The following is a 12,706-nucleotide window of genomic DNA, read 5'->3' as shown; positions in this document are numbered from 1 at the left end:
CTCAGATAGTGTTTTGCCACCAGAAACGTGCTTCTAGCCTAGCTTATTTTTCTGGTTATTTGTAGAAGGAGTCTTGTAGATTTTCCAACCCAGGCAGGCTTTGAACCACAATTCTTGTTCCAGCTTCCTTAGCTAGGACTCCTGAATAGTAGCAAACAGCCAGGGCCTGAATGTCATTTCATACTTGCCACCAATGTTTGCCTGGAGGCAGTGATAACATTGCTTTGTTAGTACCTTACCTTACTAAAAATGTGCATAATTACTTGAAATTCTGAGTTTGTGAATATTTCTGCTAAGATTATTAATATTAATAGCAGGTGATAAAGAACAGTGTTGCTCAAGATGAAAAGAACTTTCTTTTTCCCCCAGCTGCTAACTTGTGTTTATCAAAGCTCTTTTCTTCCTGCCCTTTGAATTCATATATTTATGAATACAAATAAATTTCCACATTTCAGAATCGTATCAGGATGATGAGAGGCTTGGAGGGCTGATAGGAGAAAAGGTTAAAGTTTATCAAAAAAATATGCTGTATTTGTCATCACAAGCACAAAATAAGTCATGAATTGCAAGACAAGTGCCTTTGATTAGTGGCATAGTTCATGATTATTTTCATTAGGAACAAGACTCTCTGCCTCAAATGAAAGCATTCAGAATATGATGTGAGTACAATATAGATAAAATATTAATAGATTTCTTTACCAAAATTTCAAAGAAGTGGCATAAAAACACAAGAATACTATGCCTGACATACTTTAGCAAACTTATAAGTTGATGAAGTCAACTTATTTCCAAAACATCAAGGAATTTGTCATCCACAGGAAATAAAACATATTCATTGACACTGGCCTGAAGCTAGGAAAAGCTAATAAAAGTCTGTGAGTACCTTTTTAGAAGATTATAATATTATAATGTTGAGTGCAATTTTGATCTTGTTTGTTGACCTATTACATCTTATAGAATGCAGAAATGTTTGATAGGTTAATATGTTGGAAATACAATGTAAGGGGAAAAATCCATTTTCAAAGTATATGAATTATTTTGAATTACTTTACTAACTTAAAAATATAAGATCATGGCTGGGAATTTGGCTTAGTTGTTGAGTGTTTGCCTAGCACCCACGAGGATAGGGTTTGCGTCCTTGGAGCCACAAGCACAGAAAAAGCTAGAAGTAGTGCTGTGTCTCAGAAGTGATTGAGCACTAGCCTTGAGAAAGCCCAAGGACAAGGACAGTGATCAGGCCCTGAGTTCAAACCTCAGGACTGGTACATATATATATATATATAGTATAATACTATATATATATATATATAATCATGAGATACTGAGTCTAAACCCTACTACCACATCAAAAGTAAAATAAAAACAATTAGAAATTAAATGTAAGATTTCCGTTTCTTTTCTCGTACACATTTAATAAGTAAAATTATTTTCCTCTGTTAACAAAATAGTTGATATACTAGAACATGACTTATTATGTCACATCTACATTATTTTTTTTAAAAGCTCTCTTAAGCAGAGCATCTCCCTTTAAACTTTGGAGGAAGAGGCAGGAGGGTTTGTGTTTGAGGCTAACCTGAACACAGACACCATGTCTCAAAGAGAAAATAAAAGATACTTATATTATTTGAAATATACCTGGCCAAATATAATTCTCTTTAGTTCATCTTGGATTGTAATTGGTCAAAATTACAAAGTTAAAAAGATCATTTGTTCTCAATGTATATAAGAAAATCCTAGGTAGAGTGAAAATTTCCATCCTCCTTCCTGCTGACTCAGAATTGTAAAAATCATTTAGGAAGAATGTATAGATTCAGAATCAATTTATTTAGATCACATTGGTTTAGTGCCTCTTTGTTTAAGAACTCATACATCATGCTATATTTTATGTAGAAGATAGAAAAAAGTTTTCTCAGAATTGTCGACTTTATACTTGGTAAGAATTGAGATTTAACACCTATTTTGTGTCTGTAATGCTACTTAGTTCTGTTTAAATACTGCAGTTACTGTTGCTGAAGAGCCATTTCCTCTTGGGCTAAACTATTTCATTTGGGTATATTTTCTATTTTCCTTACAGTTTTTATAACCTTGACTTGGATCAAAATCCATGAGAAACTTCCGACCATTCCTTCTAATTCTCCTTTAGAAAGTTAAATAAAACAAAGGACATTTCCCTGACTAGGTCTTTGGATGTTTAAAGATAATTTTCATGTTTCCAAAATTATTTACTTTCTAGACACAAACTCACCATCTGGTTCAGTGTAACTTATAGATTCATAGTTACTGGTATGTGTGTTTTAATCTGAATACTCTAGTATGTTTCTTCTGCTCATAATTACAATTATTATCTATGCAAGCAAATTTTTCTGTAAGTGTTGACTCTAAAATTTGTATTTGGGGGTAATATAAAAGGTGTATAACACAAAAACCATTAATTTATAGATAAGTGAATACTTACCTAATAATTTTGTATTGAATAATTAATAATTTTGCTGTTCTTCCTAATATATTTAGTAAGGATTTTTCTGAATATTTGGACTGTGTCTATAAATTTCTTCTCATTGTTATATATATATATATATATATGTACATATATATAATTCAGTGGGGGGAAGGAACAAAATTTCATTATGTTAAGAATTTGAAAGTTTAGGAAAGAGAGCTATGATTCAAATGGCAGAGTACCAGTATTGAGGAAAAAAGCCAAGAGCAACTATGAAACCCTGAGTTCATCTTGCATCTATGCACACACACACACACACACACACACACACACACACACACACACCACACACACACACACACACACACACACACGGATATCCTAATTACCAATGAATTTGTGAAATGATGCTATTTTTCTACATTCATATTATGAACTACTATCTTCTGAAGTAAACATGTCATTCCCACTGGCAGCTAAAAAGTATTTGTTTTGAGACAAATGCTGGTGGCTGAAGCCTGTAATTCCAGCTTTTCAAGTGGCTGAGACCTAAGGATCACAATTCGAAGCCAGCACAGGAAGAAAGTCTATGCGACTCTTATCTCCCATTAATAGTACCAGAAAAGCTTGAAGAACAGCTGTGGTTCAAGTGGTAGAGCACTAGCCTTAAGCAGGAAATATCAGGGACAGAGCACAGGCCCTGAGTTTAAGCCATACCAAATGGCTCACACCATAAAGAATAAATAAATAAATAAATAAAATATGTATTTTTTTAGCCTCTGTTTCTCTTCCTTAGCATTATTTATGGATTTATTTAGCTCTGACTTTCAGACATTTGGCTGAATTAACCCTCATTCTCTCTCTCTCTCTCTCTCTTTTTTGGGGGGGCAGTCCTGGGGCTTGAACTCAGGGCCTGAGCACTAAGCACTGTCCATGTGTTTTCTCAAGGCTAGCACTCTATCACTTGAGCCACAGCACTACTTCTGGCTTTTTTTCTATATATGTGGTACTGAAGAATCGAACCCTGGTCTTCGTGCATGCTAGGCAAGCACTGTATCACTAGGTCAAACTCCCAGCCCAAATTAACCCTCTCATAGCCACTTGAAAATGGTCAGAGGTAAATCATAAAATGTATGGACTAAGCACATATTAAAGGCAAGTCTTTCATCAGGACGATGCCTGTGACATTTAATACTAACGCGATTTGAGTGTTCACACACTGGCTCCCCCACCCTTGTCTTACTAACGGGACTTTTGTCTCCTTCAGCCTGTGATCAGCTGTCTCTGGGGGTGGCTGCCATCTTCGGGCCTTCGCACAGCTCCTCAGCCAATGCAGTGCAGTCCATCTGCAATGCTCTAGGCGTTCCACACATCCAGACTCGCTGGAAACACCAGGTGTCGGACAACAAAGATTCCTTCTACGTCAGTCTCTACCCAGACTTCTCTTCACTCAGCCGTGCCATTTTAGACCTGGTGCAGTTTTTCAAGTGGAAAACAGTCACCGTGGTGTATGATGACAGCACTGGTAAGAAAACTCACTAGCCTTTGGGCTACGTGTTAAATGTGCCTCGTTCTCTGGGGTCCCATTCCGCATTCTTTCTGTTTTTAATTTAATTTTATTGTCAGGGTGATGTACAGAAGGGTTGTAGTGCCCTATGTAAGATAGTGAATACATTTCTTCTCACCATCCCAGATTTTCACTGTGGTTTTGTCCTTTGTGTTACTGGGACTCTTCACTTTTTTTTAGACCAACTTTAAAAGAAGTGAATACCAATTTTCATGTTACATTTCCAGACAAAATACCAGCTAACTTAGACTTTTTTTCTGTATTTGTGAGATATAGTCTACTTTTCAGTGAAATATCACCTAGCTTGAACTATAGATGGAATAAACAATAGAAGCAGGTAAAATACAACATTGAAATATTCGTCTGCAGTATTTATAAGTGAAGAGCCCCTTCTTAGAGCAAAGCTTCAGGGTTGGTTGTCAATGAAACTCCTTAAGAAAATTCACAAATTTGCTTTAACATTCTTTTCCGTCTTAAATGTAGTATATATGTACATTAATAAAATTTGCATCTGTAAGGCACAATGCAGTTTTAACATGGAACAACATAATACTGACTGAAGCATTCCAGAGTTCTAGAGCCATTTTTGTGTGGACACTAGAAAATAAAATTTATTACAATAGTCTTTATTTCAGTATCATAAAAGTATATTTTCACTATTGTCTCTGCTTTCTTCTTTTAATTTCATTATGGTATTTATATATGAATGGTTACCTTGGGTTAATGAAAAACAAATTTCAGAAAATTAGAAGAAAATAAACCCCAAAGTTTAACCTTCAAGAATTGTTGACAGTGGTATTGGTAAAGAAACTGTCCTGCTAAATATACAATGACACATGATTGCATTCATGGATGTTTTAGATGAGATAAGTGCATTCAGGTTGTTATGGCCAAAGATCATTCAAGGATGTTTTATTATGCAGTCTAAGTAGTGGTCTTCAAATTAAGATGTAAAGCATTTCATTTTAGAACATTTCAGTAGGCTTTCAAATTTATATCATGATTGAAATTTACTAGAATTTAGATCATCCATAAATATGACAGGAACGTACTTTAGTCCTTTGTGTTTATTCACTTTGTATGCTGGCAGAGTACAAAATTCAATGTAGAATTTTTTTGCATTTGTTAGTAAAATTGATCATTACAAACCAATGGACAAGAATTCTTCCTAGGGAATAGAAAATTGCAGTTAAAAAAAACTATGAAGTTGGGGCCGGGAGTTTGGCCTAGTGGTAGAGTGCTTGCCTAGGATGCATGAAGACCCAGGTTCGATTCCTTGGTACCACATATAGAAAAAAGCCGGAAGTGGTGCTGAAACTCAAGTGGTAGAGCTTTAGCCTTGAGAAAGTCCAAGGACAGTGCTCAGGCCCTGAGCTCAAGCCCAGGACTAGCAAAAAACAAAAACAAAAACAAAAACAAAAAAAACTATGAAGTTGTATTTATTAAGATAAATAGCCTAAATATAAATTAATAGAATAATGTTGTTTTCCTGAAAAACATTAAATATTTATGAAAATATTTAGGTTTATATCCATACATGCCCTTAAATTATTCAACAATCTTTGTCTTTTAACTCAAATGAGATATTATTGTGTATTATGATTTTACCAAAATCATTTTTTGTTTATTTGTAAAGTTCTATAATTTAATTTGAGTGGGAGGTGAGGGATGAATGTTTTGTTAGGTCTGCATTATGTGTAATGATCCAAGTATTCTTTATAAATTGGTTCACTTCATGTATATGGTAGCTGGTCGCAGAAGCATAGAAAATGGATCCATTTTCAGCATGAGCCATAGGTGAATAATGTATTCTCCAAATATTATTCAAATATCTTACAACTTCATATGAACAACTATAATGTACACAGGTATGTGTGATATTTTGCATTCTTACAACTCTCCAGGCTAAGAAGGAAATTGGCAGCTATTTCAGCTATATGAAACTTCTTGAGTGAGTAAAAAATAATCAAATTTCTGAACAAGTTATACTCCAACTTGGTAAAGCTGTATGTGAAATTAATATCCCCTTGCTGCAAATATTATTGTAAACATGTCTATGATCAAGATCAGCTGAAATAGCCTGTTATAGACTTTTCTACTTAGGCAATTTTAGTAGGTTACTGACCTAAGACTAAATGAATTAAAATAGTTAAATTATTATTAACAGAAAAAATTTCATTTTCTTATTTTTAATATAACACACATACTTGAATATTTCAAAGGTCATCGATTATTTAAATCTTTGTAATCTAAAATTATGACATTGGTTTACAGAATATATGCCTTAAAGTCCTCTGGAAAAAACAATGTTTATTAATCGTCCATATTATTAAACAATTCACTTAACACATATCAAATGGACACCTGCACTGTGATTATACATGTGTTTATAGGTCAGTGTAGAAACAAAGCCCTTCCCTTTGTTAAACTTCTAATTTACAATAAAGTGTGCTTAATTCTTTCTTTCTAAGACTTAATTTATTATCATTATTATTATCATTAAGTAGTTTTACAAAGGTGTTTCCATTTAACAAAGTCGTTTCTGAATATAATGCATGCTCTTTCCAATATTCTTACCCACCCCACTTCTACCCATCCCTTCCCTCACTCTTCTTAATTTTGTAGGATTCTTGACTGCATTCTTTGATACCTCTGTTCTCCATTTGTCTACCCATTTCTCCTTGGTTATATCCACTTATTACAAGAACCCAAAACCTGAGGTTTTATTTTACTAATTTTGCCTTTCTAGAGAATTGCACTCTTTGAATTTTTTCTTGAATCTACCTCTTTTCAGTTAATACATTTCAGTTAAAACATTTCCACACACTTGCATACCACCCAAAACATTTACTTATGTTTATAAGCTAAGTCTAGCTTCCATATATAAGGAAGAGCATAAATGCTCTTTCTCTTTGGGCTGAATTAGTTCATTTAACATAATTTTTCCATGTCATTTCTTTTTTTTTATTTGCCAGTCCTAGGGCTTGAGCTTAGGGCCTGGGAACTGTCCTTGGACTTTCTCAAAGCTAGTGCTCTACCTCTTAAGCCACACACCACTTCTGGCTTATGGTTCCAAGATATTGAACCTATGGCTTTGTGCATGCTAGGCCATACTACTGGACCCTTCATGTCATTTCTTTTTCTTTTTCTTTTCTTCTTTTTTTGTTGCTCATGGGACTTGAACTCTGGGCCTGGGAATTGTCCCTTAGCTCTTCAGCTCAAAACTACTACTTTACCCCTTGAGCCACAGTGCCACATCCTCCAAGTCATTTCTTTACAAATGGTACATTATCATTCTTTCTAGTTGAAGAATAAAATCCATTGGGTATATATATACCAAATTTTCTTGATCCATTTGTCTGTTTAGAGGAACCTGGGCTAATTCAATAACTTGGATCTGCAAAAATAGATATCTATGTGCAAAAAACTGGAACTAGATCCTTATTTATTACCTTGTCCCAGCATCAATTCAAAATGGATCAAAGATCCAATGTAAGACTTGAAAACACGGAACTATTACAGGAAAGGGTAAGAATAACATTCAGGCCCCTGAGCATGAGTGGAAACTTTCTGAGTAAAATTATAGAATCACAGTAAATCGAAAAAAGACTTGATGAATGGGACTGCATAAAACTCGAAAGTGTCTACATAACAAAGGACATAGCTAGCAGGGCAAAAGAAAACATACTAAATTGGGAGATTCTTAACAGCTACGAAAATTAATTAGTGGGCCAATTAATGAACAAATGAGCTAAAAAGGATTCTTCTCAGAAGACATGAAATTGGCCAAGACAGATAAGCAGAAATGCTCAACATCTCTGTCCATAAAGAAAATGCAAATCAAAACAACATTGAAATTCTATTTGACCTCAGTTAGACTGGTTATTTTCAAGAAAGGAAACAACAGGTGCCTGGTGAGTATGTGGCCAAAAGGGAACCCTATACACCATATGAACATAAATATTTAACTAATCTGCAAAACAATTGGAGGTCCCTCAAAAAATTACCCATAAAACTACCCTATAATCCACCTATGTTTCTCATGGGCATTTACCCAGAAAATTACAAAGTAGGATACAATAAGCCCACCAACATAACCATGTTGATTGGAGCATAGCCTAGACATTTGATTATTCCTAATGAGCTAATTTTATTTGTAACTGCTCACTTGTTATCTCTCTTATTTTATATCACTTTTGGTTGAAGGTGAGTGTTCTAAGTTACCTGAAAGAAGTAGAAAACAAGGGGTAACTACAGAACTCATTATTTGATATAAGGTAATTGACTGAAAAATAAGTAAAGGAGTCCTTCTGAACTGTATTCATTAATAAACTTACATGTTCCTTTGGTCTTTTTTATTTGTATTTTAAAGTTCCATGATAGATTCTTAGTAAAAGAAGTCAAAAAAGGATTTGTAAACTTCCCAAATAAACAGGATTATTATGTGACACTATGGAAAGTGATATGACAGCGGGAACTGTGAACGGAAATGAGTATTTCCTCCCTCAAACCCAGCAAGATAAACATTATTGACTCTATTTTGGACCTCCCTATCAACTGTTTACTACAGGGCACACACAAACTATCACTAACATGACTCCTCTTTCTTTTTCCAAATTTATTTATTATGTGTGATACTTTTATTTATATCCCTTTCATTTCCACAGTGTTGTCCAGTTTAATACATGAACATTATATTTTCAGTCCTTGATCCTGTCCCAAAACAGATGGCATAGACAATGAAATATTGGGCTGGGGAAGGAGAAATTCTTAAAACGATATTAACAGGATCTATTTATTTTTATGATAATTAGCATTTGTTGTCGTCCTGGATGAATGCTTTTAAACACCATGCAAATCTGTTATAGCTCTGAATGACGTCCAAAAATGATGGAAAAGAATTGGTTTTGGAAACAAAGCTGTGTTTCTGTCAGTCATTTTAGAACATATGATTCATTTTAAATATAAACTAAAAATAACTTGGATAGCTGTCAGCTTGTAAGCCAATCCAGAACAAGTTGTGAATATTTGCTTAAAATTTTCTGTGTTTCATCTTTGTTTATAAATCAGCAGCCCATTAGCAAAGAATTCTGTGCTATGAACCAGAAGCCTGGGATTCTACTCCCAGTTTTGCTATTAAAATATTCGAACAGCAATGGAAGAAGATATAGGTGGAAATGACTATAGAAATAAGCTTTTGTGCATTATGCATTGTGATAGTTGCTTTCAAATAAATTATTTTACTTAATCTTTCAAGCAATTCAGTGCATTCCCCCAAAAAAACCCAGGCTATCACTTTACCATGCTTCTTATGACTGACTTTCCTATCCACTAGCAGCCTAAAAGAGAAAGAAACACCTTCCTTGATTACTTCCTTACATAGGTTCCACGGTCAAGCCCTAAATGTCAAGTCTATCCTCTTCATTTATTCCTTCCATATGGAGTCACCATAATTAGCATTACCTTTCATAAATTCCGTCACTGAACTGAACTCTCCATTTCAGTTTGCATTTCTATAATCCAGTGTCTACATTTCATTAAAAATACAGCTTTGATTGATTTCTCTTTATTAGCTTCTCGTTGGTTGAAAGTCAAAGCTTTTAAAGATACTTTGTAAATGATCTAGTCCCTTTCATTTTCCAATGATGCTTTAATCTTGAAAAAAAATTTATTCCTTTCAAAATCAACTGTTAAATGTATTTCAATTGTTAAAAATACAATTTTGTTCATGTGAAAGATCCTATTCCTGCCACCCCTTCCTAATACAAGGTGTACACATGTGTGTACATGCATAGTTTCACATAGATTATAAGTACCATCTGCCTTGAATGTCACAAAGAAAGAGTTTCCTGGCTCCCTTTTCAATATCTAGAACAGGTCTCACCCAAACACATTTCCAAAACACCACAGTAATTCCTATGACACTGCCCATGAGAATGTTTGTCACACTGAAAATAATTTTTTTTCTGGTTGTTTCTTCCACTGAACCAAGATATAAACAGGATGTACTAAAAAACTGTCATTTTTATCAACAGTATTCAAAAAATATTACCTGGGTATACTTTAATAAGTATTTATGGAATAAAGACTTGAAGGTATTATTACCCATTACTTAGATAAGGAAATGCCAATGAGCATTTCTTCTATAGGCCATTCTTATTTCTTCTTCAGAGAAGACTCTCTTTAAGTCTTTGGCCCATCTTTTAATGGGATGGTTGTTTCTTTGGAGATTAGTTTTGGAGTGATTCAATTTTTTGAGCTGTTGATATATTTTAGATATGAGGCCTTTCTCTGTTGTATGGCTAATAAATATCTCCCACTCTGTACTCTTTTTAGTTAATTTCCTCGCTATGTCCTTTGCTATACAGAAGCTCTGCAGTTTAATGCAGTCCCACTTATCCAGACTTTCTCTGATTTGTTGTGTTTCTTGGTATTTCTGGCCATAAAAGAAATGCAAATCAAAACAACTCTAAGATTCCACCTCACTCCAGTTAGAATGGCCAGGATCAAGAAATTTAATAATAACAGATGCTGGAGTAGATGTGGCCAGGAGGGATCACTACTACACTCTTGGTGGGAGTGCAAACTTGTTCAACCACTATGAAAAGTAATATGGCAGTTTCTCAGAAGATTAAACATAGAAATTCCCTATGACCCAGCAATTCCACTACTTGGCATTTACGCAATAGTCCAGAAACAAGGACATACTAAATCCATTAGCACAATGATGTTCATTGCAGCACTATTTACCATAGCAAAGGTATGGAACCAAACCAGATGCCCTTCAGTTTATGAGTGGATCAACAAGATGTGGTATTTATACACAATGGAATTCTATGCTGCCATCAGAAAGAGTGGCATCACCCAAATTGTAAGGAAATGGAAAGACAGAAAAAATCATATTAAGTGAAGTAAGCCAGACTCAAAGGAACATAGGCTCAATGGTCTCCCTCATTTGTCATAATCAGTAGAAACCTTGGGCTCTACAGTAGAACAAAACCTAGATTCATAAGGCCATATAGTATGATGCTAAATGAAAGGACCTCCAGGATATAGAAACAAAGGCCATATAATGAGTGATTGTTGTCCTTAATGTACTATGTTATCTCTCATCTCTTTTTTTTCTTTTTTTTATTGTAATTAGTAAAAGGGTTACATGATATTTGCCAGATACAAGGTGCATTAATTCACATACATTGATACCCTTTCACATGTCTTGGTACCCGTTTCCCTCCCCCCCCCACACCCCACAACTGTCTTGGTTTTCCCCCCTTCCCTATCAAATTTCAAATATCCAAATACAAATAAATTCAATATATCAGATAACAAAGTGAGATACTATACCAATATGAGGTTATCTCTCATGTCTTTTGCTAGATTATCTCATATTGTTACAGTATTTCTCATGGCTATCTAATATATTGTACATATGCATATTTGGGTATTAGAAGTCGGATAAGGAAGGGAGGAAAACAAGATGAGGGGCTGGGGTGAGAGGAGGGAAATGGGGACCAAGTCACAAGAAAGGGTATTAGTGTATTTGAAGTAATGCACCATCTATCTGGCGAATATAATGTAACCCTTCTATTAATTACAATAAAAATATGTGAAAAAAACCGTGAATGTCAGTGAGTTATGTGATCTGCCCAAAGTCAAGTCCAGTTAGTACCTTATAAATACTTTCAGTTAAATGAAATGAATGATGATTTTCACAGATGTTTACATAATCTCTTCCATTATTTGTTAGAAAATTAAAGCAAATTGGATCTATATCCTATTTTAGTGATAAGTAAATACTTATTAATTGATTTGAAAATCACAATCCAACTTTCTTCTGCATATCATGTGCTTCCCTAAGCAGAGGCACAGCTCAGAGTAGAGTGGGGAGAGTAGCTGACACTACTGTGGTATAAAAAGATCTGAGAGGGAAGAAGCAAACTATGACTGCTCAGAGAGGAGGAGCTTATAGCTTTGAGAAAAGACAAATGGCATGATCATGAAATTATCCTGAAAGATTAATGGATGTGTGCCAACTGGAAAAGTGTGTGTGTGTGTATGAATATAAGGTTTGTTAGTGAACTGCAAGTACTTCCCTGTGAGGGATTTTCAGAAACAGGAAGTTAAGGAATTGGGAGGGAAACATGGCAAAAAAAAAAAAAAACTAGGGTAGAAAAGATCACTGAGACATTTCAATTTGATGTCCTAACATTTTTTGTCCCATTTTGATGACCTGGAGTACACATCTTTATGGCAGTATTGGTTAAGTAGTAAATGTTTGCCTCACAAATGGGAATATAGGGCCGGGAGTTTGGCCTAGTGGTAGAGTGCTTGCCTAGCATACAAAATTCTTGATTACTAAAATGCTGCTTTATCCTATATTTCTTATATTTTTATTACTCAAAGAAGTATTTTGCCTACCAACCATAAGATTACTTAGGGTAGGGCCAGGAGTTTGGCCTAGTGGTTAAAGTGCTTGCCTAGCATGCACGAAGACCCGGGTTCAATTCCTTGGTAACACATACATAGAAAAAAGCCGGAAGTGGTGCTGAGGCTCAAGTGGTAGAGCTCTAGCCTTGAGAAAGTCCAAGGACAGGGTTCATGCCCTGAGCTCAAGCCCAGGACTGGCAAAAAAAAAATGGGAATATATTAAGGGACTCAGAAAAGGAGACCAAGAGAAAGAATGTGCAAGCATGGACAAA

General features: G+C 34.9%; 1 protein-coding gene across 3 annotated transcripts in view; it reads left to right on the top strand.

Moving 5' to 3' along the window:
• Grik2 (glutamate ionotropic receptor kainate type subunit 2) overlaps window positions 1-12,706 on the top strand; it is a 533,349-nt gene that overhangs the window by 198,551 nt on the left and 322,092 nt on the right. For all 3 annotated transcript variants that reach the window (XM_090338374.1, XM_090338373.1, XM_090338375.1), the window contains exon 4: window positions 3,708-3,965. In XM_090338374.1, the coding sequence (XP_090194500.1) occupies window positions 3,708-3,965 (258 nt within the window). The remainder of the gene's footprint in view (window positions 1-3,707; window positions 3,966-12,706) is intronic.

The sequence above is a fragment of the Megascapheus bottae genome, chromosome 8, assembly GCF_031878675.1.
Source record: "Megascapheus bottae isolate mThoBot1 chromosome 8, mThoBot2.hap1, whole genome shotgun sequence".
Classification (NCBI taxonomy): Eukaryota; Metazoa; Chordata; class Mammalia; order Rodentia; family Geomyidae; genus Megascapheus; species Megascapheus bottae.
Note: the sequence above shows the minus strand (reverse complement) of the source record. Positions and strands in the feature narration are given on the sequence as shown.